Below are 24,855 nucleotides of genomic sequence, written 5' to 3' on the forward strand. Positions count from 1 at the left end.
GCACCTGCCCTCTGGCCGGGACCTCTCCTGCCATCCAGACACCATTTCCAAGGACTTGAGCCTGTTTTTCCTGTGTGTGCTTAGAAACCATCAGCTGGGGGGTGCTACACTGCAAACTGGCTTTAGGAAACGCCCAATAACGCTTTCACGTTTTCAGGGGTCAGCATCTTTTCCTCAATCCTCCCTTCCTCCCTCCTAACCTTCTTCTTTCTCTCCCTCCCTCCCTCTCTCTCTCTCTCTCTGTCTCTCTCTCCCCTTCCTTCTTCCTCTCCTTCATTCATTCAGAGGCAGCTTACCAGAGTGGTCAAGACAACAGGCTTTGGGACCAGACAACCAGGACCAAAATCCCAACTCTGTCGCTTACAAGCTGTGTGACCTTGTGCAGCCTACTTAATCTCTCTGTGCCTCAGTTTTATCATCTGTTCGATGGAGATCTGAATAGTGCCTACTTCAGAGTTGTCATGAGGATTAAATTAGTTAACATTTGCTAAACATTTAGAACAGCACCTGGCATGGAGAAAGGGTTACATAACAATTTAAGTCAATGTATTTAACAAATACTTGCTGAAGACCCTCTCCATACCAGGCACTGTTCTAGACGCTTGGGACACATGAGTGAACAACACAAATAAGACTGCTGTTCTCAGGGAGGTGACGTGCTGGTCAGGGAGACCAACAATAAACTTAATAAACAGTTAAGTTATACACAACCACGCTATGTACCATGGAAAAATTAAAAGCAGAGCAGGAAAAAGAGGATGAGGAACATGGGGGTGCGGCAGGTTCACAGTTTTAAATAAAGTGGCTGGGGGAGGCTTCACTGAGAAGCTGACCTCTAAGCAACGACATGAAGAGACCCTGGAGGTGTCTAGGGAAAGAATATTCCAGGCAGCGTTGACAGCCAGTGCAAAGGACCTGAGGCAGGAGTGTGCCTGGAGTGTGTGAAGAACAGTAAGGAGGCCAGAGTAGCTAGTGAAGAGCGAGGGGGCAAGAAGGGGAGAGGAAGTGTGAGGAGTCGAGGTGGGGTGGGCAGATCACGCAGGACCTGGCGGGTCCCTGAAACTTTGGATTTTACCTGAATGAGATGAGAGCCATTAAGGGGCTGTGGACGGAGGAGGTATGGGAGGTGACATGTTTTAAAGGCTCCCTCTGGCTCCTGTGCTGAAAATTGACTGAAGGAGGGCAGGGAGCCCAGCGAGGGGGCCATGACCAAGTGAGAGATGATGACGGCGGCGCAGACGGGGCCTTGCAGTGGAGGTGGAGAGGAGTGGTGGGATTCTGGGCACGTTCTGAAGGCAGGGACAACGGGATTTCCCGACAGGATGGAGAGGGAGCCAGAAAGAGAGGGGTCAAAGACGCCTGCAAGGTTTGAGGCCTGACCCCCGGCAGGCGGCGGCGCCATCGACTGAGACAGGAGAGCCACCGCTGGAGCGTACTTGGGGGACATGCCAGTGGGCGCCCAAGCGGGGAGGAGGGTCACCGCTGGCGACAAGCGTCTGGGGCGGGGCGCACAGTCTGGGCCTGCGGGAGTCGCTGCACACAGAAGAGGGAGTGCAGGAGACGGGGGAGTGGGGAGGAGGGTGGCGCTGAGAGCCGCAGTCAACCGGGAGTGCGGAGGACGAGGGTGGGCAGTGGCCGCGGCCGCGGTCCCGCGAGACGAGCTCCGGGGCCCAAGCGACCACGACGCACGACACGTGGGAAGCGCCGCCGCCGCCGCGAGGCTGTGACGGAGCGGGCGGGCCCACACAGACGCACCACGCGTGACCCAGGCCTCACGCGTGCTGTCACACGACACGTGCACACAGCACCTCGCTCGCTCACACGAGGCTGTGAAGTGAGCGCCGTCCTCGTGTCACAGACGAGGACACCAAGGCCCAGGCAGGACTGCTCAGATGCCGGGCGCCGAGCCTGATCTCAGAGCCTGAGTCACCCATCACTACGCCACACGGTCCCGAGGAACACGCGGCAAGTAAACGAACCAATCGTAACCCAAGGGTGCGTGTCAGGAAGCTCGAGGCAAAACGCAGGGACAGACGAGGGGCCCGGAGGGACCTCCCGGAAGCAGGCAGAGGCAGGAGCACCACCAGCTCCGCAGGGGGGGCTGCGAAGTCAGGACCTGGGCCTACCTGTCACTCAAAGCCACTTCCCTGCTCTAGGCCTGGGGCACTCGCCTGAGAGGTGTGGCGCTCCACCCTCCCTCGCTGGGACAGAGAAGGCACCTGGAAAACCCTGCCAGCAGCCTAAGCTCTGACAGGTGTTTCATTATCTGCAGAGAGCTGTCCTTCCTTCCGCAGCCCTTTCTGTCTGACGCTAAGAATCCTCTGGCAGGACATCTTCCCAACTACAGAACGGAAATTCCTGGCTCAGGCTGAGGCTCGGGGCTGCCCTGTGGGGATGAAGGACAGCTGGTCTCTTCCCGGTGGAATGTCCTGCAGGCCGGATACATCAGGCCAGGAGGGCCTGCCTACAGGAAACAATTGGCTCCAACCGGCTGAGCGACCTCGGAGCCCCCCCCCCCACCTCTGCTGGCCCGGGCCAGTGCCTTCCACACCCAGAGAAGGAGGCCTCTGATTCTCCAGACATTTGCTTTCAAATACACTGCAGAAATCTGCAAGGAATAATCGTGACCCCCTAGCAGACAGACCCCATTTTGCATCCTGGTTTCTTTTCATTTTTTTAATAATTCAGTTCAATGCATCAAACATTCATCAAGCATAGCACTTAACGGTTAACCTAAGCACTTTACATACAGTATCTTCTCACTTAACCCTTATAACAACCCTGTAAGGGGGGCATGGCTATTATCCCCATTTTAGAGCGAGAATCAAGTCTCAGAGAAGTCAAGTCACTCGCCCAGGGTCTCACAGCCAGCAAGTGGCAGAGCTGGGATTTGAACCCAGGACTTTCCAACCCCAGTCCACACGCTTAATCATTGTGTCGCACACCACAGAGGGACGCATTTGCAGCCCAGAATGTCGACCATGGGCCCTGGCACACTGGGTACTGGGGAAAAGCATAAAGAAACGTAAAGAAAGACGAGTGCTTGGTGTGGCCTCTTGCTGCTCTCCTCCCACCGTACATCAGAGGCTGTCGCACAGATGGAAGGTCCAGCAGGGACAGGACATGGAGGGGCAGCCCCTCCCATCACCCAGGCCTGCTTCCTCTCCCTCTCCCATCAGCATTGGTGGCATGGGGGCAGCCATCGGCAGACCTGGGGACAGCTGGGCGGTGTGCAGCTTTCAGAACACAAGGTTCAGCCCAGGTGAAGGGCAGCTCACAGCTCCCTCCAGTATTTCAAAGAGCTTCAGGGAAACCATCATCCACTTTCCCTAAGGCCAGGAGCCAGTAATGAGATGCGCAGAGTCAGCCGTCAGCCAGGCTGGGCTCCCAGATTCTGCACACAGCAGCCAGGGGGCCCTTGTAAGTGTAAGTCTGATGGAGGCCCCACTGCACCCAGGGTGAAGCCCCAGTCCTGGTCTGGGCTTGCGAGGCCCTGCACGACCCTGCGTGATGGGGCCCTGCGTGTAGACAGAGTGAGACAGCAGGCCCACCCGCTCTCCTCGGAGAGGCTGCTCCCACGGCTGGCTCTCAGCCGGCCTCTGGGACTGGGATAAGGGGAGGGCTCCCACCAGTAACTGATGAGAGGGCCCCTATGCCTCAACTGTTTGCACAAACAACATGGCTCAGGCTGAACACCTGCCTGCCTTCTGCAGCCCGAAACCTCAGTATGCGCCAGGCAGAGGCCGCCTGCGGGACCAGCCCCCAGGACACACCCGGGAGCTGAGTCCTCTACAGAGCTTCCCTGGGAGACAACATTTCACATGGGTCGTCACAACTCGTCGTGGGGGGAACTAAGTGCATCCATGTGAATCCACGGGAAGAGGACCCTGGAAGCCATGCCTGGTCTCCCCACGTGCCTTCTCCTCTGTATCCTTTCGCTGCAGTAAGTCTTAGTGTGATATGACTATATGCTGAGCCCCATGTGGCCTCTTAGTGAATCACCGCACCTAGGGGTGGACACACCCATACCTCCTGGATCCCCCGGCCCTCACCCCTGGCTCCCATGCCCTGGCCTCCGCACTCTTCCCGGCTTGTGCCAATGGTGCTCCTGCCCCAGGCCTCTGCCTCCACTCTCGGGTACCACCTGCCCCGCTCTCACACCTCCTTGGGTGTCTGCTCACACAGAGAGCCCTTCCGTGTCCTCCCTTTACAGGAGAGCCGCCCCTCCCCAGCCCCACCCCCCAGCGCTATTTTATTTTTCTCCACAGCCCCATTTCTACCTCTAACGGGCACATATCTGCTTGTCCCCCCACTAGAACATAAGCTCCATGAGGACAGAGCTCTGGGGGCTGCCCTCACCACAGCCCTCCCAGCACAAGAGCTGGTATCCAGGAGGCACCGGGGGAATGTCGGTTGACAAGTACGTGGTTGTGCTCGCTGTCACCCGGGCTGGGTGAGGAACATATCCAGCTTCCAGGGCCCAGGTGACCTCATCCATCTTCCACCTCCAAAGGCAGGGCAGGGCAGAAGGGGCACACAGCCACCCCTGTGGGGGGACCACTCACCTCCAGGAGCTGTGCGGCACTGGGCCGGGTCTCTGGGTTCTTATCCAGGGCCGTCTTTAGGAAGTCTCGGAACTCCAAAGACCTGGGGGGACAGGTGGCGGTAAGCTCAGAGCCAGGCGAGAGCAGAGGAAACTCCCTGTGCCACAGACTCTGCTCCCCCAGGAGTCGTGTGCTCCCAGGCACGCCCCTCAAAGGACAAAGGGTGCCTTCATGAGCCCAAGAGCGGAGGCGACGCGGCCTTCATGATGACCTTCTCACCATGGACATCACTGTATGGGGGACACAGACATCGGAGGAGCCGTGCGACACGGCGGTGCTGGGGTTTAAGCCGAGCCCCATTCCCGGCCCAGGGCTGTGCCACATGGCTGCTGGGCCACTTGGGTTCTTCTCCCACAGTGGATCCGGCTTATCTCGGCCACCCGTCTGCTTTGACGGAGAGCCCATGTCGAGAGCACAGAGGAAAGAGAGAGGCCTGGAGACCCCGGCCTGAACCTCTCCCCGACTTGGGGGCCTAGCAGTGACAGGAGAGCCCTGGCACTCCACCTCCTCAAATCCCACCTGCCCTGCGTCCTGGGCCCACTGGCCATCCCTCGGGGAGGCCTCCTTGCTCCTTACCACTTAGAAGGTGTGAGCAGCGTCGGGGGGTCTGACTTGGCAATCTTAAGCAGGACTCGCATGGGGTTGAGCTCGTGGTGCGGGGGCTCTATCTCGGCCATCTCAATCAAAGTGATGCCCAGGGACCAGATGTCAGCCTTGTAGTCGTATGGAGTGTCCTTCATGGTCTCACACATCACCACCTCGGGGGCCATCCTGAACCAACCAAGGGACAACAGAGGGCTAAGAACATGGCCTCCACAGGCGCTTCTCAGAAACTCAGGGTCAAGGACCAGCACAAGCCAGTGTCAGGAGGTTGGCAGCACTCCCGCATCATGATTTGCATTACTTTCTATCCCACTGTCTTCCTTATGATGGTCTTCACACAGAAAGACGCCTTCAGAGCGGCTCCACCGCCACGTCCTGCTGCAGTTCCGATGCCTACCACAAGATGGCAGCCACAATCCAGAACACAGAGTCCTGGGGAAGGGCGGGTGGGGACAAAGGGGAAGGTGCCCACAAAAAACGGGGCCGGAAAGGGGTGGAGAGAATACAACAGCACAGAGAGAAGGGATGGGAGAGAAAAGGGGAAAGAGGAATAAAAGGGCAGAGAGAGAGAAAGAAAGAAAGGGTGAGTAATAAGCAAGCAAGAAAGGAGCCTAACTCCAGTGGGAAGCAATGCACCGGAAAACAGAGAGGAGTCAGGTGTGAAACTGAGTGCGAGTTCTTTTTAAAGTCACAGTTTTAGAAAAGAAGGAAACATGATGGACTAGAGAAGTCCAGGAAGACTTCAGGCGAGGGTAGGAACTGAACTTGTACTGTTCATCTTCACACCCCCAGCCCGGGACTGGGCACTCAAGCCATATTTGTTGAATGAATCAAGAATTGAACCATTTTTTAGGGTTCCAGTTGAGTTACTATTACTGGAGCATTTTCCATGTGCAGCAGGCCATTTAATCCTCACAATAACCCATTAAGTAGGTGCTATTACCTCCCTGATTTTACAGATGAGGAAACTGAGGCACCGAGAAGCAAGGCAACTTGGCCAAGGTCACAGGACTAGGACGTGGTGGAAACGGGGCTCAGACCCAGCAGGCTGACTCAGGAGCCCTGGCCTTCTGTCCTCTCCCTCTATCCCAGCCAGAGGTCACCTTGGGGAGTCTGAGGTTTAACATGCAGTCCACCATTCCATTTCCAGAAGCTAGACGACTCACCAGTAAGGCGTTCCGATGAAGGAATCTCGTTTCTGCAGAGTTTTCAGATTCTTGGCAGATACACCAAAGTCAGCTGCAAGACAAAAATCTCAGATAGGGTATTCAATCAACATTCCTCCACCCACAGCCCTTGGGTAAAAGCCCATGATGTGGACTCAGAGAAATATGTTCCAAGTCAACTGACTGATGCCATTTCTATCCGGCAAATTAGTGATTGTCACAAATATAACATTGTTAGAAACATAACATCTACTGCTGTAAGGATGTATCAAGATACGTACTCTCCTGCTTGCTGACGAGAGTATAAACCAAAGAGCCTTTTAGCAAAGCAGTTTGGCAATAAATCACAAAAACATTCAAAATATCCATATTCTTCAGATCCAGTAATTCCAAATCTAGGAATCTATCCTAATGAAAAAATATTAAATATTAAAAAAATTATGCATAATGATGTTCATCAAAGCACCATTGTACTAGTGACAAATTAAAAACAACTATAATTGCTTAGCTTTCAGGGAGTGATTTTAATGAACAATAATGGCCCCTCAGAGGAACCTCATCAGCTACGATATTGCCCATGTGCAAACTTGCAGAGTGATTTTAAAAATTCTTATAGACGATGTATAATATATCCCATCTTTTCCAAAAAGGATTTAAAATTGTGTATCAAACACACACACAGAGGAAGAGAAACTAAGAAATTTGGAGAAGAAAGATAAGGTAAACGGTAAATGACTGAACAGATTAAGAAAAGTGTGAAACACCTCATATGGTGGAATATTTTATAGTCACTAAAATTAGTTCTGAAGTATTTTTATTCAATATTTTAATATTGAATTATACATATTAATACATATCAATATTAAACATTAAATATGTATTTTATATTTAATGCAATATTAAAATGTTTTATTTATATATTTATATTATAAGATTAAGTGAGAAAAGGGGGAGAGGCACAGTTGAATATATTGTACGGTCAGAATTATGCCCCCTTCCCCAAAAATGGGCAAAAATATACACTAAACTGACTTGGAAGAAATGCACCAACTTGCGTAAATGGTTGTCTGTGGGTGGTGAGACCAGATGCCGGTTCTTCTACTGTCTCAATTCTTAAGTTTGCCATGATGAACATGTGTGACTGTCAGGACTGACAAACAATAAATAAGTAAACTGTATCTATAAACACACAGCCAGCACTACAGTCTTGCTTCACACAGCCACCGCTAAGAGAAGAAGCCGGGGCTACAGAGAGAAACTGTCTGCGTGCTCCAGTCTTCAGGGGCAAAGTCTCATCTGATTAAAAACTAAACTCGGGAGGAAGCAACACCTTGAGAGCAGCAGTGATGCTTAACTGGAAGCCTCGCTGCGAGGAACTGCAGAATTGTTACAATTGCCGGCGCCTCCGGGAGCCTCTGCGGGGTCTTGAGAGCTGGCCCAGACGCGTTCAGGTGGCAGCTGCTGTATTCAGGAGCTTCAGTCAGACTCACAATTTCATACCAGGAGGGAGCACAATGCTAAGAGCTCAGGCCTGAATGCCAGAGAGCTGAGTTCCTGTCCTCACGCTTCTATTTCATGAGTCATTCATGGATGCATTCATACAGGCGCCATCAGGAGCCAGACGCTAGCCAGGGGCAGAGAATGCAGTGGGGTCCAAAAGCAAACTAAGTCCTTGTACTCAGACAGCTTCAAGTTGAGGGGTGGAAGTAGAGGCAAGCAGATGAACACCAACAAGTATCTTTGTAACTGTGTGAAGTGATGGAAAGATGGGAGCAGGGCTGGGAGAATTGACGGGAGGAGGATGTAGGGAGCGGGAGCGGGATGCAGGGGGACATAGGAGGATGTGACCTCAGAGACCAGGGTGGGACCGGGGAGGCAAGGCCTGGAGGAGGTGCAGCTGAGCTATTCATTCATCCAACAAACACTAACTGAACACCCACCATGTGCCAGGCACTGTTCTGGGTGCAGAGATGAACCAGTCCTCACCCTCGTGCTGCTTGTTACTCTAGTGGTGGAAAAGGCCCTCGACATCCCCCACATGTTTCTTGGTGATTCCTGGTTGTGAGAAGGGCCACGCAAGGAAGAGGCAGCACAAAGGGGTGGAGAGTGCTTGGCGGGTGGGCAGCTGTCCTAGACAGGAGGTCAAGGTCTGGGGGAAGATATTTCCAGGCAGAGGAAACAACTAGCTGGAGGGCCCGGGAGGGGTGGGGCAGCATGGCCAGGAGGAGGGCAGGTGGAAGCGAATAAGCGGGAGACAGGCAGGGGCCAGGACAGTTACCAAACCTCTGACCCTCGGCTTCCCTGTCTGTGACCCAGGGGTGGTGACACTGTAGAACTACTGTGTAGGGCTGCCGTGAGGATTCAACGACACACACAAAGCACTCAGCTCCAAGCCACTCTTGGTAAATGCTCTGCCGTTTACTCTGTGGGGCACGTGAGCCAGCAGCCTCCCGATTTTTAGGCTGGGGCCAGGCTGAGGCTGTGCTAGAGCCCTCCAGAGAGTGGTCAGGAAAGCTGGTCCCTGAGCCCCGTCAGTGCTAACTGGACAAGAGTTGCTCCATCAGCTGACGGCAGCCCTCAGAGGCCTGTCTGGCCACTGTGGGGAGGGGGCGGCTATCACCTCCCAGGGTGGGACCAGCAGCTGCTGCAGGGGGAGGTTCACACCCAGAAACACAGGTGAAAACCTGCTTCTGCTGCTGACTGCCGGCTGGCCTGGGCAAGTCACCGCCCCTCGGGGCACCTGGGTAAGACTGGGGGGCCGGGCTCCCTCCTTCCTGCTGGGTCAGCCTAGGCCCCACCTCCCCTCAAACACCAACAATGGCTGGCATGTCATCCCAGGAAATCTTTTGAAAATAGTGACTGCCTCTCAGACCCAGGGTGAGGCCCCCAGGAGAGAGGGTGGAGCTGCAGCCCCCACCCCGGCCCTGGTCCCTCTCTGAGAAGGAAGAGGAAAAGCGGAAACCACCAACTTTCACAATGACATGCGTCTGGTCCCCAGGGCCCGCCCTGAGGCAGGCAGTAGCCAGTTTTTTGGGTGGCTGCTACTTCCCCTTCTGCCCCACAAGAAGGGGCTCAGCCAGGAGGGTGGAGCAGCCCCTCCCTGCAGCCCAGGGACCTCAGGCTTCCCCTGGGCTCGGGGCAGTGGTGGCCCCAACCGTCTGCTCCCAGAGTGGAGTCTATTAGGGGCGTGCCCAATGGGTGGAGGGCTGCCCTGGGACAATCCCAAGGGGATTTTCACCAGGCAGTGTCTTCTGATGAAAACACTCACCCCTCTCCTTCTCCCATTTTAAACAAGAATCAAGAGACAAGGGCAGCAGGCAGGGAGGGGCTCTCCCTTCACGAACCATAATCTCCACAGGGAAAGAGACCATTTCTGCTTTGTCCACAGCTATACCCCAGCACTGTATTTGGCACATGAAGCACTCAACAAACAGGGTTATCGAATGAACAACTGAATAAATGAACAGACAGACTTTGCTAGAATGCCTTTAACTCATATACATTTAGGAAAAAATGACAACACTAGGTTCTAAGAAATATGTTTGACAGCAATTCTATTTCTAAAAGTAGATCCCCAAAACCAGATTTATAAGATGTATGGGAAGCTTATGAAAGCATTATTTGAAAGAGTGAAAAACTGGAAACAACCTAATTTGTTGCTAGAGCTTGGCTGGTGAATGGTTAGATAAATTAGGGTTCACCCAGCCATGAAATAATACGCAATCCTTAAGAAGGACGAGATTGCATTTGTACGGACTAACTTGGAAGTCTGTCCACAACACATTGTCCCAAACATGTCACTGACTGACCGACATGCATACAACAGAAAGTGCAGCATGATGCCAATTGTATCTTAAAAGAGCGACACACGCATATCATGTGCGCACATACACCCACCAACACAGAAAAGGGTCTGGAAGGTTGCACATCACACTCAATGACCACCTCCCTAGAAGTGAGATTTGGGGGGGGGGGCAGTGCCCTGAGGGGGCCTTACGATTTTTACTTGATACGCTTTTATTCTTTAAAATGTTTTTAATCAAGAATATGCATTGCTTTTACAGTTTAAAAAGCTGAAATGCATGTGGCAGTTTTGGGGGTTTGTGGGTTTTTGTTTTTGTTTTTTCTTTTTCAAGTAAAACCCAGTGGGGGCCAGGATGTGGTGAAAGCACAGTACGTTCCACCAGGGGAAGGCAGTATAAACGGATGCAACCAGCACGAAGCGCACACAGGCCGCAGGCACTAACAGAAACCCGACACACTGCCCAGACCCCACAATTCTACTCCGAGAATCCCTCTTCCAGGTAGATTACAGAAGGAGACTCAAAGATCCAAGAACAAGCACGCGCATTACTGCATTTGTTAGAGAATATACGAGAAGAAACCTAAATATCCAACTTGAGGGGTTTCATGGGTAAATTAGGGTTTGTGCAGGTGCCGGAATGCAGGAAAAATATTAAATAATCATGTTTCCAAGGAGTATTTGTGGGGAAACGTGCTGATATTACTTAATTTTTAAAAAAGCAGACTGAAAAACTGTATAGATACTATGATCCCAACTTAAAAAAAAAATACACATTTATCTAATAAAAACTAGTATTCACTGAGAACTTACCAGGCATACAGCACTCTGCAGAGACTTATGCAGATCATTTATATCTTCTTCTTCATATGATTTTGTATATCACTGGCATATACATTCCCAGGCATAATGTTTATATCTAGGACCCTTTGGGGCAGGGGAAATTATTATGCCCATTTTACAGATGAGGAACCTGAAGTTTAGAGAGATTAAGTAACTTGTGGATGGTCTCCCAGCTCTACGGACAGATCTGACACCACGTTTGTGCTCTTACGCTATCTGGTCCCTCCTTCTGTGCACAGAAAAAAGACTGGAAGGAAGCCTACAGTGCTGTGCTCTGGCAAGATTAGGAGTGACAATCTCCTTCTTTGTCTCATTCCAAATTATCTGCAGGACTGTATCCACACATATACTCATTCATATATACATATTTTTTTTTTCTGATTACCAAGGCAATGCTGCTTATCAAAAATGCATTTACAGATTAAATCAAGTCTCCATAATCCTGGCAGAGATAAACACTTAGGAGTGTGCTGCATATAGCTCCAGATGTATTTATATAAATAAAAACATATATGTAAATAAAAATGATATAATTTTTATGTATTTTTAAAAGTATTTTAAAAATGCAATCAGATTAAACATACTATTTTGCAATTTGTTTTCTCCCCTTCACAGTATGTATATACATCTGTACGAGAGATTACACCTTTTCTACAACATAATTTTCAATCGCTGAAAACGATTCCACCGTATGACAGTACCATAACTTATTTAATCCTCTGCTGGAGCAAACTGGATCATTTCTGATTTCTCACTGTCACAAAGATTGTTGAAATGAACATCGTTGTACATATCTTTCTATCCATGTATACACATCACATATTACTTTTATAATCAGAAGTTACATATGCAGTGTAAAATGCATTCTATAGCACACACACGCACAAGCAGTGAACTGAGCATGTATGAAGATAGATGAGACTCTCTCATCTGTCCCCTTAACCGTAAGTGACCAAAAGCACCCAAGAGAAGAGGAGCCTTCTCCCAGACAAGCCAGGCCAATTAAAGGCAGACTGCTGTCCAGTTGCAGTTCTGACCCCTCCTCCTACCCTGGACCCCAGGCCAGGCGAGCCATGGTCCAGCTCGGTCGGGGCTTACCCTCGACTTCTGCGTCTGAGAACCCCCGGAGGGTCCTCGTCCAGGGGTGGCGCCGCGAGCCCCAGGAAGTGTTGGGACATTAATGGCGGCGGCCCGGTTGTCACCATGAGCCAGAGAGCCCCCGCCATCTAGTGAGGGAGGGCCAGGGACGCCGCACCTCCCACACAGGCCAAAACTGCCCCATCCGAAATGCCAGCTGCGGCCCTGTGGACAAGCAGCCAGGGCCCGCGGGTGCGGACAGGGGAGCGAAGCCTCGAGAGGGTTCGGGACCCGCTGAGCCGCCGGAGGGTCAGGAGACTCGGGCCCCAGCCCCCAGCCCTGGGATCCCAGGGCCCCGACCTCGGATTACAGCCGCCAGGGGCTCACCTGGGCTCACTAAGCGGGAGGCTGCCCCCAAGGGACGTCTCCTCATTATCGGATGACCTGCCTTCCCAGGAGTGTCATGGAAACAGTACCCGGCGGGGAAACGAGAAGATTCTACCGTGATCTGAAGCGGATTGCTTCATGTTTCTGAACCTCGCTTTTCTCATCTATTAAATGGGGAAGATATTTTCTAGCCAAATGTGAGACTGAAAGAATTGCTCTATTTCTATGTTTATTTTCTTTTGTTTTTGAGGCAACTAGATACACATGACCACTAATGAAGCCTTTGTTTTCCCATTCATTCCCCTCCGTCTTCGCCCCCCCCACCCCCCCCCCCCCGGCCTTCATGGACTCTCTCTTCTCCCCACATAACCCTGTATTTTTCTGGTATTTTCTCTCTCAACGTCAACCACAAATTCAGTCCTTTGTTCTTGCTACTCACCCCTCCACACTTCTCCTCGCTCACTCCCCCTCTTCTGGGTCTCTATTCCAATGGTGTCTATGGTGGACAACAATTTGTTTTTCTGATCAGTACAAATCCTCTTTCCTTCTGGCACACCACCTCGCCCACCCCAACCACACTGATTCATCAGTGGGGGGGGGAGGCTTCCATATCGCTACCTGACCCGGCCCTCCTCAGAGGCTGGGCCTATCACAGAAGCCCTCCTTACTGGGCCTCCTTGATTGGTCCACTGAGCCAAGCTGGGCCAATCAGAGTCCTTCACTGGGATTACTGACTCTGAGACCTGAACCAGTGAGGTTCAGTTCATCCTACAGGAGGTGATGCTGGGAAAAGTAAAATTAGTAAAAAAGTAAAATTAGACCTTGCCAGAAGCTTTGTGGAGAGGGTTGGCCTGAGAGCCTAACCAAAATGCATAGAAAGGCAGAGACCAGAGACAGTCTCGGCAGCATTTGTGTTCCAGGGTCCAACTCACCTCGATGCCCAGCTGTATCTTCCCATACACGGTTCCACACAGCACATACACACAGCATTCTCCTGTCTGCCTCAAATCACAGGAGATGGGTTTTTATCATTTGCCATCAAAAGAGTCTAAAAGAGGGTAGTGGTTAAGCAGGTGGGCTCTGGAGCCAGATGTGTTGGTCTGAACCCCAGGTGTTCCCCTTACTAGCTGCGTGACTAGAGAGAGGCACCAAATCCCTCCACCGTAAAATGTTATCAGTGCTCTGTGAGGATTAAATGAGTCATTACATATCACCCTGCTCAGTGCACAGCAGCCACAGTGAAAGAACCAGGCCCCCAGCCTGCTGGCAGCAGCAAACAGGAATGAGCGGCTGGAGTCAAGATGGAGGCAGAGGCGGCCCACCTGCCAGGCCTCCTGTACATCTGGGGCCTTTGGGAATTAGAGGTCCTGCAGTAACCACAAACTGACAGAGTAATGGCAATGCTGGAAGCTACTGTTTATGGACCTACTGTGTACTGGGCTCTGTGCTGGGCACTTTGATTTTTAGGCCAGTTCAGACCTCTGCTTGGAAGCTAAAAGACCCCAAAAGTTGTGAAATTCACCTCCCATCTTCAGAGAAGCACCTCGGGGGAGAGGAACACAGGTTCTTCGGAAAATGGGAACACTCTTTCTCACAGCAGCTTCTCTGAGAGCTCCCTCAGCCTGGGAAAGAAACCTAACACCTGCTGGCCCTCTGTGATGCACTGGGGATCTATACAACACGGCGGATCTAGACAACATTGTCTCATCAAATCGTCACACTAACTCCATGAAGAAGGAACTACTAGGTCACGCTCAGTTTGAGGAAACTGAGGGTCAAAAGGGTTAGGTGACTTGCCCAAGGGCACCCAGTGCCAAGTGGCATATCCAGGACAAGAACACAGATCTTTGCACTTCAAAATCCACACCCCACTTAACATCCCAACTGTCTCGGGTGGCAATGCTCTTCCTTTCTCTCTCTGCACAAATGGATCCCCACCAGCCATCGAGAACTGCTTCACACCCACCCAGAGATGGAACATGTGTTTACTTGGCAACTAGCAAATGAATCTCAGAGGAAGTTTGAAATCTGAGACAGAAGTAAATATTTGACATAAGGAAGAAGCAAAATGCTTTGTGGCAGAGAGGAACATAACCCTGAGCCTCTGGTCAGTCCTCTGTACATTTCACCGCACTGGGCACAAGAACCCCATGCAGAGGTTCTGTCCTTATACCCACTGTACAGATCAAAGAGCTGAGGTTTGGACGGTTAAACAGTGTCTCCAGCTCGGAAGGGGCAGAGCCAGGATGTGAACCAGGCTTGTCTGTGTCTAGACCCCACGCTTTCCTCAGCTTACCCTGCTGCTTCTCATTTATTCCCACTCTGTTGAACCGTGTCTCCAAGAGGTGATGCCCTTGCTTGGGAGAAAGATCTGCTGAGCACTTCTCTTATGTATCCCTGGAGTTACATAAGGACATGGGGGTGGGGGTGCCTCTAGGGGCCCAAGACGGTCCCAGGAAGCTGGGAAGAGGCGGACAGACCGCCACGCCGTCTCGTCTCCTGGGCCTCTTCCACTGCTTCGCCAGGCTGCAGAGTCCAGGCCCCGGGGGAAGGAGGATTTTCCAAAACAGAACAGCAGGCCTCAGCAGGCATCCACACCACGGCTCCCGGGGCCCTGGGTAATTGTGTAAATACTCACACACTCAACTCCCTGAACTTTTCTTCCTCCTTAATTGGCTTTCTGGTTTTCTCAGCTGCACATGCCAAGTCATCTGGAAACCTGGTGCACCCACCGGCTTCCGTCCCACCTCTGCTAGGTTCTGAGTGGGATTCTGGAGTCTGCTCAGCATGTCAGCGCCCTCCAGATTCAAGGGGTGTGTGGGGGGAGACGGCATGGGAAACAAGAACCACACTGGGCACATCTCAGCCCCAGGCTGCTGGGGCCCTCCCTCCATCCCTGTCCCCACCCCTGGGCTTCCCTGCTCTGACCAGCCCCTCAGGCCAGTCCTGACCCAGGTCGTCTGTTCTGCCTCCTCCATTTGATAAGTTCTTGAAGGCTGAGCTGAAGCTTCCCTCCAATTCCCCAGAGCACACGAGACTCTCTTCTGCCCCGCTCCTGCCCCCTGGATACTCCCTGACCCGGCCCCTCCCTGGTCACCTTTCTCCACCCTTGACTGAGCCAGTCCACTGGCAGCTGTGGAGTCAGGAAGACCCGAGTCTAAAAACCCTGCTTCTTCTCCTCCCTCATGGTCTGATCTCTGGCACCTCATCTCACTGGGGGCCTGTGTCCTCACCTGTGACGGGTATAGTCCCACCCCACACACTCCAATGCCCCCTGGAGTGATTCAATGAGATGATGTCTGGAAGGTACTCTGATGGCTGGCACCTAGCGGTGCTTCATAAACCCAGCAGATGTGTGCTGTTATTTTCATTATCACCACCCCCCCAAACACCCCGCTATTTCTCACCTCCGTGCCTCTGCCCACAAGGCTCCCTCTTCCTGGACCGCCCTGCCCAACCTGGTTTACCTGGCAAATACCTATCCACGTCTCACAACTCAGCTCAACCTATCCTCTCACACCAAGCCTCTTCTAAACCCCTCCCTCCAGGCCCAGGTTGGGGAACGGACCCTGACCCCCCTCCCTGCACAGTCCCTCTCCAGCCCCGATGCTTCCACACTCCCTCCACTGGCCTGGGGACTCTGCAGAACGAGGACTGGGTCTCTGTGCTCCTCAGTCCCCAGAGACCAGCACAGGCCGGGGCTTGGCACAGAGCAGACACTTAATGAAACAACAGTAATCACAGCTGGCCCTCCCAGAGAGCTTCCTCTCTCTCTGTGTATATATATCTTCTTGTAACTGGCATCACAACCCTGTGAGGGAGGTTTTATCATCACACCCATTATACAGATGGCGAAATCAACAGGCAGCAAGGTTAAGTTACATACCCAATGTCACAGAGCCAGAGGCAGAGTTGGGATTTGAACTCGGGTCTCTCTGACTCCAGAGTGCATGCTCCTAACCACTCTAGGTAAGAGGAGGAATAGCTACAGGGGATGTGAGCTGAACCCCAGTGGTCACAGACTCTGCAAGTACCAAGGATTCTGGTCTTGAGGACACAGAACCGAGTGTGCCCCTGCTCATGCCGGATACGAGAAAGCCCTTCATGCGGCTGTCTCAGGGCAGAGCCAACCCCACCCTCTGGACGACTGAGCATTTCTAACAAGCGCCCAGGTAATGCTGATGTTGCCACCGACCACACTTTGGGGAATGAGGGTCTCGAGCAGTGGTTCTCAAAGTGTGGTCCCCAGACCAGCAGCTTCAGCTGGGAGCTTGTTAGAAATGCAAGTGCTCAGGCCCCACCCCAGACCTACGGAATCAGAAACTCTGGGGCTTGCACCCAGCAATCTGAGTGTTAACAAGCCCTCTGGGGACTGAGATGCACTAAATCTGAGAGCCACCCAGTCTTGCCTCCATCTTGTAAGGCCCAGACCTACCCTAACCCGTCAGCTCAAGGCACTCATGGAGGTGAGTGCAGTGATGCAGGAGAGCCTGTGAAGCGAGCAGCAGCCCTGAGGGTCAGCCCTGCCTCTGTCCTTGCCAGCTCTCTGACGTGTGGCAGGTCCTCGCCCTCTCTGAGCTTCAGAGCCCTTAAAGCAGGGATGTGGGAGCCGCCCTCCTGCCGCAGAGGATGCCCTCGATTGCACTGTAGCACTTCTGTCCCCACCCTCTGACTACCCTGCAGCTCTTGATCACAGGGCTCGACGGTGGTGCAGGTTCTTGTGGACACAAGTAAAACGTTCCTTATAGAGACACGGGTAACTAGAGGAACTACAGACAGTGACACTCCCATGTTGGAAGGACAGGGCTGAGGAAGGGGGGCTGCAAATGAATAGACCACTTAACTATCAGAGGAGGATGTCAACAGAAAATGGAGTTGACCGTAGTCAAACTGACAAACAAGAGAGCACCATCTCCGTATCGTTAATAACGCTCTCTAGATGCTCTCTCTCCATCCGCACATCCTTCTACAGACAGAGATGCACGCAGAGGTATCTGGGATGACAACCAGGGCCAGTGTCAGGATAACGAGACTGGAGGTACTTTCTGGCTTTCCCCTCTAAACCTTCCTGTACTAGGTGAATTTTGTATAATACGCATAATTATTTTTTCACCAAACAATAAAAGTCATTACTTAAAAACAGCATTATAGGCATCCTATGCAGCAATGCAGAAGTAAATATGGGAAGTGGTAAACGACCATCTCTGGGAGTGGATGGAGAAAGAGATGGTGGAGCACGGGACACACGTACGTGCCATTTGGTTAAAAGGACTTATTAAAAATACAGAGCGATTCTGACACACGCTACAACAGGGATGACCTGGAGGACATTACAATAAGGGAAATAAACCAGTCACAAAAGGACGAATACTGTAGGGTTCCTCTACAGGGTTCTCTAGGGGCCTCACATGAGGCCCCTAGAACAGTCAACTACACAGAGACGTTAAGGGGAGTGGTGGGTGCCAGGGGCCGGGGAAGGGGAAGTTGTGTTTAATGAGGTCAGAGGTCAGTTTGGGAAGATGAAGTTTCTAGAGATGGATGATGGCGATGGTAGCATAACAATGTGAATGCGCTTAACGCCACTGAACTGTACACTTAAAAGTGGTTGAGATGGTGAATTTTACGTTACACATAATTTACCACAATTAAAAAAAAAAGAAAGAAAGGAGACATAAAAAAAAAGGCAAGGTTTCAATGTATGTGCCTGAGGTACTATTTTCCACTAGGATGGAAATGGATCAGGGTGGTCCTCCATCCATCACTCTCCCTCGACGTCTCTCAGTTGGAGGCAAGAGCGGAGGGTTAGATCAGCGCCTCCCCGCCTCGGGATGGCTCTCCGCAGCAAGGGGCTGTCCCGGGCGCCGTGGGGTGTTGTGCATCCTTGGCCTCTATACACCAGACGCCAGGGTCTCCTCCTGCCCCTAGTGGTGACAACCAAAGACACCTCCAGACATTGCCAATGTCGCTGGGAGACAAGATTGCCCATGGTCAAGAAGCCCTGGGTTAGACTGAGCTAATGGGAACTGCACGTGGCTGTGGCCCAGGACAGGCGAGGGAGGACTGTCGACATCGTGGGCGGCCGCAGGAGTGAGGACCGCCCCCTCGCTCCCTCCTGCCCACAGAGGCCAGGCTGACTCCCCAGAGCAGACCAGGTAGGCATTGTGGGGCTCCGCCTTCCCACCCCTTACCCAGCCGGATGTCTCCCTCGAGGGTCATCAGCACATTGCCGGCCTTCAGGTCCCGGTGGATGATCCTCTTGCCGTGCAGGAAGCTGAGGGCTTCCAGCATCTGGCGACAAACGACCTGAATCTGGGGCTCGGTGAGGCCTCTGTCCAGCTCTGGAAACAGAGAGGAGAACTGCTGTCAATTCAACAAACGCTCACTGCAGGCAACAGAATGTCAGGCCCACACCAGGTACGAGAAATACAAAAGTCACCAACATTCTTGAGCACTTACTGTGCACCAGGTTCACTTCACATGTTACCTATTTCATCTTCACAGTAACCCTATGGAGCAGGGAAATTATTACCCCATTTTACAGATGAAGAAACCAAGGCTCAGAGAGGTCAAGTCACTTGCTCAAGGTCACAGACGTAGGAAGTCATAGATCTGAGACTCAAACCAGCCAGTCTGGCTTTGGAGCTCAGGGTCGTCAACACAACCCTCTGAGAAGCAGAGATTGTGCTGGCAGCAGGCTCCGAATGATCCTACTCCGTGTCAGCTCCATGCTTGGTGCAGGGACGTGGAGAGGGACATAAACAGTGAGCAATGCTTGGAACCGAGTGGGATTCGGGCACGTGGGAGGGCCGGACGGGCAGCATCCCCCTCCTCCCGGGGAACTGGGAGGCTCCCCAGAGGAGCTGTGTCTTGAAGGTGTTTAAGAGGAGACAAGGTGGGGCCAGGGCATCCCAGGTCAAGGAACCAGCAGAAGTGAAAAGCCAGAGGCTGACATGAGCTGGCTGGCGGTGGTGGAGTGGAAATGTGGAAGGTGAAGGGCTGGCCAGAGGGCCGTCACCAAGAGCCTCTCGTGTGCTAGTCAGGGACACACACGCACACACTGCCTACAACCCAGTGTACACCGAGGGACAGGAGGGCCCTTCTTCCAAGCAGGTGGGGACCACGAAGAAGGGTATTCCACTCGTGGGGAACAGCACGTGCAAAGGACCCCAGTTGGCTGAAGGGGAAAGTTGAGTCAAGGTCAGAGGTCAGCAGGGCCTGATTCTGCAGGACTTTGCAGGCCATGCTCTGGAGCTGCTTTTTATTAGAAATACAACGGGCAATCCAGGAGAGGCCCTAAGCGAGGCAGAGAGACAATCTGATATTTGCATTTACGAAATTCCCTCTACTGGTCTTCCTCAGCAAAAAGAGGAGGATTAGCATGGATGTTAGCTCAGGGCTGATCTTCCTCACAAATAAATAAATAAATAAATAAATAAATAAATAAATAAAACTGTTTAAAAAAAATAATAAAAAAAAAATAAAAAAATTTACTCTAAAAAATAAATAAATAAAAAATCCCCTCTAGTGCAGTGAGTGAGGAGCTGGCAGGGGAGCAAGAGTGGCAGGCAGCTTGGCTGGGGGCTGTCACGTGGTCCAGGAGGGCCAGAGGGTGGCCAAGGCAGAAAAGAGGAAGGATGCCCAACTCGATGGGTCAGGGAGGTGGGAACGACAGAATGAGGGACCGAGTGGGTGCGGTGGGAGGAAGGGCGAGAGAAGATTCAAGGGTGACATCCTGAGCTCACAGCCCCACGTGGCCATTGGGATTATTTAGTTCCTGTGGCTACCCAAGCCCCTGTGCTGAGGTGAGCCCCCGCCGCCCTGCCTGCTGGCTCCCCAGGCTGCAGGCTCCAAGGCTGGCCAACCAGGGCCCTGCTCCAAGGCCGTCCTCCGGGTAGAGCAGCCCTCTGCCTCTGTCTCCCCTGCCGTGCCTGGCCAGGAACCCACAAGGTCAGACCCCTCAGGCTTGGTAAAAATGAACACCAGCCAGGGTGGAGATGCCTCCGCACTGCCCTGGGAGGCCTCAGCTCAGAGCACGGCTCCGGCACAGGGGTCCCTCCCTCTGGGGTCCACAACTACTCCCCCTCCCTGTGGCCCCATACTTAACCTCCATGTAACCCCCAACCAGAGGCCAGGCCCAGAGCCTTCAGGGTCACACAGACTGAGCAGGAACCCAGGCGTGCCTCTCACTGGCTGTGTGGTTTCTGGCAAGTCGCTCATGTCTCTGCGTCTTCATGTCCTGGTCTGTAAAGCGGGATGATGATCATCGATGTGGGCAGGGCTCCAGAGATAAGGCATGTTAACTCCTCAGCATGGAGGACTGGCAATAAAAGGTGATTATTGTTGCGCTGGTCCTGAGATTACACTGCGTTATCTGCAGCAACTTTTCTAAATGTCAGAAATGTGTCTTGCTCATGTCTGATGAACTTATACAAATGAAATAGGAATAATCAAAGTGACAATGATGACGATTTCATCACCACTGTTTTTTGAGCCTTTACAATGTGCCAGGCATGGGGCTATTATTTGGGTACGTCATTTCATTTAATTTTCACAATAACCCAATGACATAGATAGGATACCTTTACTAAGTCCAGTTTATTGAGATATAATTTACATACAGTAAAATTCACTTTTGTGTGTGTGTGTGTGAGGAAGACTAGCCCTGAGCTAACATTTGTTGCCAATTCTCCTCTTTTTGCTGAGGAAGATTGGCCCTGAGCTAACATCCATGCCAATCTTCCTCTACTTTCTATGGGATGCCACCACAGCATGGCTTGACAAGCGGTGCGTTGGTCTGTGCCCGGGATCCAAACCTGTGAACCCCGGGCTGCCAAAGCAGAGCACTCGCCACCAGGCCAGCCCCCAAAATGTATTTTTTTTAGGGGTACAGTTCTATGGATTTTGGCAAATGTATACAGTCACATCCCCACCACCACAATTTACATATAGAATATTTCCATCAGTCCCCCAAATTCCCCTGTACTCCTTTGTAATCAACTTTTCACCTCCTATCTCCAGCCCCTAAGTAATCACTAATTTGATTTATGTCCCTAGAGTTTTGTCTTTTTCTAGAATGTCACATAACTGGAATCACACATTTTTAAGATTAATTTTTGATTACACAGCACTACATGAACACTTTCTTCTTATTAAAAACATTTGCAACACTGCAGATGAGTCCGGAGTCTCCTTTGAAACCACATCCAATCCCGCCCCTCACTGTCTCCTCTGCAGGAGGGCTGAGGGCCAAAATGTTTAACAGCTGGCAAGGCAAGGGCACCAGATCAGAGCGGACCCGGGTGTCAACAAACTAGAACGGCCACACAGTGCCGAGCCATCCACGTGGACATCCTCCCCACCGCACAAAGGGGCCGGCCCAGTGCCGCACAGCTACCAAGCAGAGGAACCTGGAATGGACCTCGGGTCCCTCGGATCCCGAGCCCAGGCCCCTCACTCTACACAACTCTGCAGGGCGATGGGGAGACGACCAAGGCCACAGTCGCTCTAAGTGGGCAGGCATCTGCAGGACAGTCAACCCCTCATCACAGAGCTGCAACCAGGCCCTGGCTCTCATCTTGTCAGGGCTCCCCATCCCAGCTTCTCTTCTCCCACCTAGATTTCTAGAACGTCAATGGCAATTTTCCTTTGACTGCTGCCACCAACAGAGAGAAAACCACTTGGGGCTGGAGCAGTCGGTTCTACCAGAACTGAGCCAGGGAGCCAGGGAGTGAGTTTGCCTGCAGACTGAGCCATAGCCCGGGGTCACACCCAGCTGTGAATGAGGTCAAGGATCTGGTATGCGCAAATGCCTCTTCCATCTCTGACATTCTCCCCCACGCCTTTTTCAGCTAAGCTGCACACCAGGAGAAGCAGAGGCTGCTGGCCGGCTCCCCTTCTCTCCTTCTTTTTTAGTATCTGAACATATGGCCACCCAGCTAGAAGACCACATTTCCCAGCCTCTCTTCCAGCCATGTGTTACTATGTTCTACCCAATGAGACATAAATGGGGGTGTCTTGTGCGGCTTCTGTGACATCTCCTTAAGAGTGGCAGCAGAGTGTGTGTTTGTGGAGTTGTCCTACCCTCCCTTCTTCCATCCTGCTGTTTGGAATTTAGATGTGATGGCTGGAGCTCCCACAGCTATCTTGTCACCGAGAAGAGAAAACCAGCATGAGAATGGGGCCAACACAGAGGAAAGTGGGGCCAAAAGTTGAAGAAGGAAGCCAAGTTCTTATGATAGCTTTTTTAAAAACTCCTAGATTAAGCTCTGCCTGAAGCCAGCCACCCTTGAACTTTTCAGTTATTTGTGCAAATAAATTTCCCCCTCTCACACACCCCTTCCTTTTTTTCCCTAAACCAATTTGAATAGTCTTGGACTGCTTATAACCTAGAGATCCTCAATTCATACAAGACCACCATTTTTATCTTGTTAGATTCTACCCAGAACAATGAAGATCTTCAATGGCAGTCTTTGCTGAGACAAGGCACACCCAAGAGCCATATCACAAGTGCCCGTATCCCGTTGGCTACTGTCATTTACCCACCTGGGAACTCTGGGAGTGGCATGGGGCTCTGCAAGAAAGACCAGCGTTTCTACAGCTCAGGATGGGAAAGGGCTGCCATAGATTTGAGACATTCCTGAGCTAAACTCAGGGGAAAATACCTTCTTCACAATAAAAAGGTGGCTGAATAGTGCTACATTATACTGAAGGCCCCTCCTCTCCTGAGCCACCCCAGAATCCTGAATGTGTCACTCAACCGTCTGGGGCCGCAGACCCTCAGCCTCTCCACACTCACTGCCCACCAGGCCAGCAAGAGCAGGGGATGTGTGGTGGGTGGAAGGCAGCAGTCAGGAGGGGGGCCACCCAGACCTGGGTCACATCTCTGCTCTGCTGTGTGACTCTGGGCCAGCTCCTTAACCTCTCTAAGTGTCAGTCTGGTCAAGAAGAAAACAGAGATAACCCCTTCTGATTTTATACATGAGGATAACAGACGTGAAAGCAGCTACCACAATCTCTGGCATACAGTGACTATTCATAAAAGAGTGGTGACTGCTAACAGATCTTTTTGTATTCCTCAAGCTTGCCTGGGACATCAAGACCTGACAACATCCCTGTTAAGCTCTTACAAAATGGGTGGGGATCCCCACTTTTCAAAGAACCTCTCTCAGGTGTCTCATTTTCACCTCCTAAGGGTGCTGCAGGGTCGGCAACGGAGGCATTACATCCGTCTTACGGCCGAGAAGGCTCTCGAGGGGGCGAGTGACCAGCTCAAGGTCACATCGCTTTTTGAATGGGAAATGTTGGTCTTCCATTGAGTGTCCTGCGTTCTCTCCAAGGACCCGACCCCTGCTCCCGAAATGCGACAGAGCAGGGAGGTGCTCGAACAGGCCACGTGGATTCCTGGGGTGGGGAGTGAAGGATGCCGGTCCTAGACGCAGCCGACCCGCACGCCACGTTGCATCAAGGAAGACTCACCCAGCATGATGGCATCCACGGCTCCCCCAGGACAGAACTCGATCATGATCTGCAGAAAACACAAGGCAGAGTGATGGTGAGCCAGGCACACAGCCCATGAGCTGGGGAGAACCCCAGGGGCCAGCCCTGACCCAGGCAGGGCCGGCCAGCACCCAAAGCCCCATCCCCTTGCTCCCAGCCTGTCCTCTCCCCGCCCCAGGGCCTGTTCAGTCTGCACCACCCCCCCAATCTGGCCACAACCCTCACAGGAGGCTCCCGCACCCAGAGGAGTGACTGGGGCACTTCATTTTTCAGAAAAAGAAAAACCAAGTTGCCGTGGAAACCCGCAGCTTCAGCAAACAGCCTTTTCAGCCAAGCCCGCACCCTCCCTCTCCCCTCCCCCATGCCCTGCTTGCTCACCCCCTTGAGAGCCTTCTCGGCCATAAGACGGACATGATGCCTTCCTTGCCAATCCTGCAGCACTCTTAGGAGGTGAAAATGAGACCTGTCAGCTGCCCCACTTCCTACCCTCCACAGCCACGAGCCTCAGAGGACACCTTCGGCCCACATACAAGCCGGCGAAGTCCTCCCAGAGTCCCAGCACCTGTCTCTCGCCTCCCTCCATCCACCAGAGCCCAGGGCCCTCGCTGGCTCAGAACATCAGAACACCAGCACCTTGAAGACCAGCTCAGACAGACAAACCGAGGCCCAGAAATGGGATGTGACTGACCAAGGCCACAGAGATTGTTTGATGGCAGGTCCTGGACAGGAAAGCAGGTTATCTAACCCCTAGGTCATTCATTCATTCATTCAACACACACCCAATAGATACCCCTGCAAGAATAATCAGACCCAGGCTTTCGAGGGGCTCCCATCCCTGTGCAGGGGACGGAAGAGGAGAAGTCAACAGGGCCGTGCG

The 24,855-nt window shown here is 52.3% G+C and overlaps 1 protein-coding gene across 1 annotated transcript in view; it reads right to left on the minus strand.

Annotated features, from left to right (window-relative positions):
• STK10 (serine/threonine kinase 10) overlaps window positions 1-24,855 on the minus strand; it is a 115,620-nt gene that overhangs the window by 42,781 nt on the left and 47,984 nt on the right. Inside the window, exons 3-7 of the mRNA XM_058546000.1 lie at window positions 23,958-24,006; window positions 18,671-18,820; window positions 6,374-6,446; window positions 5,181-5,375; window positions 4,566-4,647 (exon numbers count right to left, since the gene is read on the minus strand). Of these exons, the coding sequence (XP_058401983.1) occupies window positions 4,566-4,647; window positions 5,181-5,375; window positions 6,374-6,446; window positions 18,671-18,820; window positions 23,958-24,006 (549 nt within the window). The remainder of the gene's footprint in view (window positions 1-4,565; window positions 4,648-5,180; window positions 5,376-6,373; window positions 6,447-18,670; window positions 18,821-23,957; window positions 24,007-24,855) is intronic.

Source organism: Diceros bicornis, chromosome 1 (assembly GCF_020826845.1).
Source record: "Diceros bicornis minor isolate mBicDic1 chromosome 1, mDicBic1.mat.cur, whole genome shotgun sequence".
Lineage (NCBI taxonomy): Eukaryota > Metazoa > Chordata > Mammalia > Perissodactyla > Rhinocerotidae > Diceros > Diceros bicornis.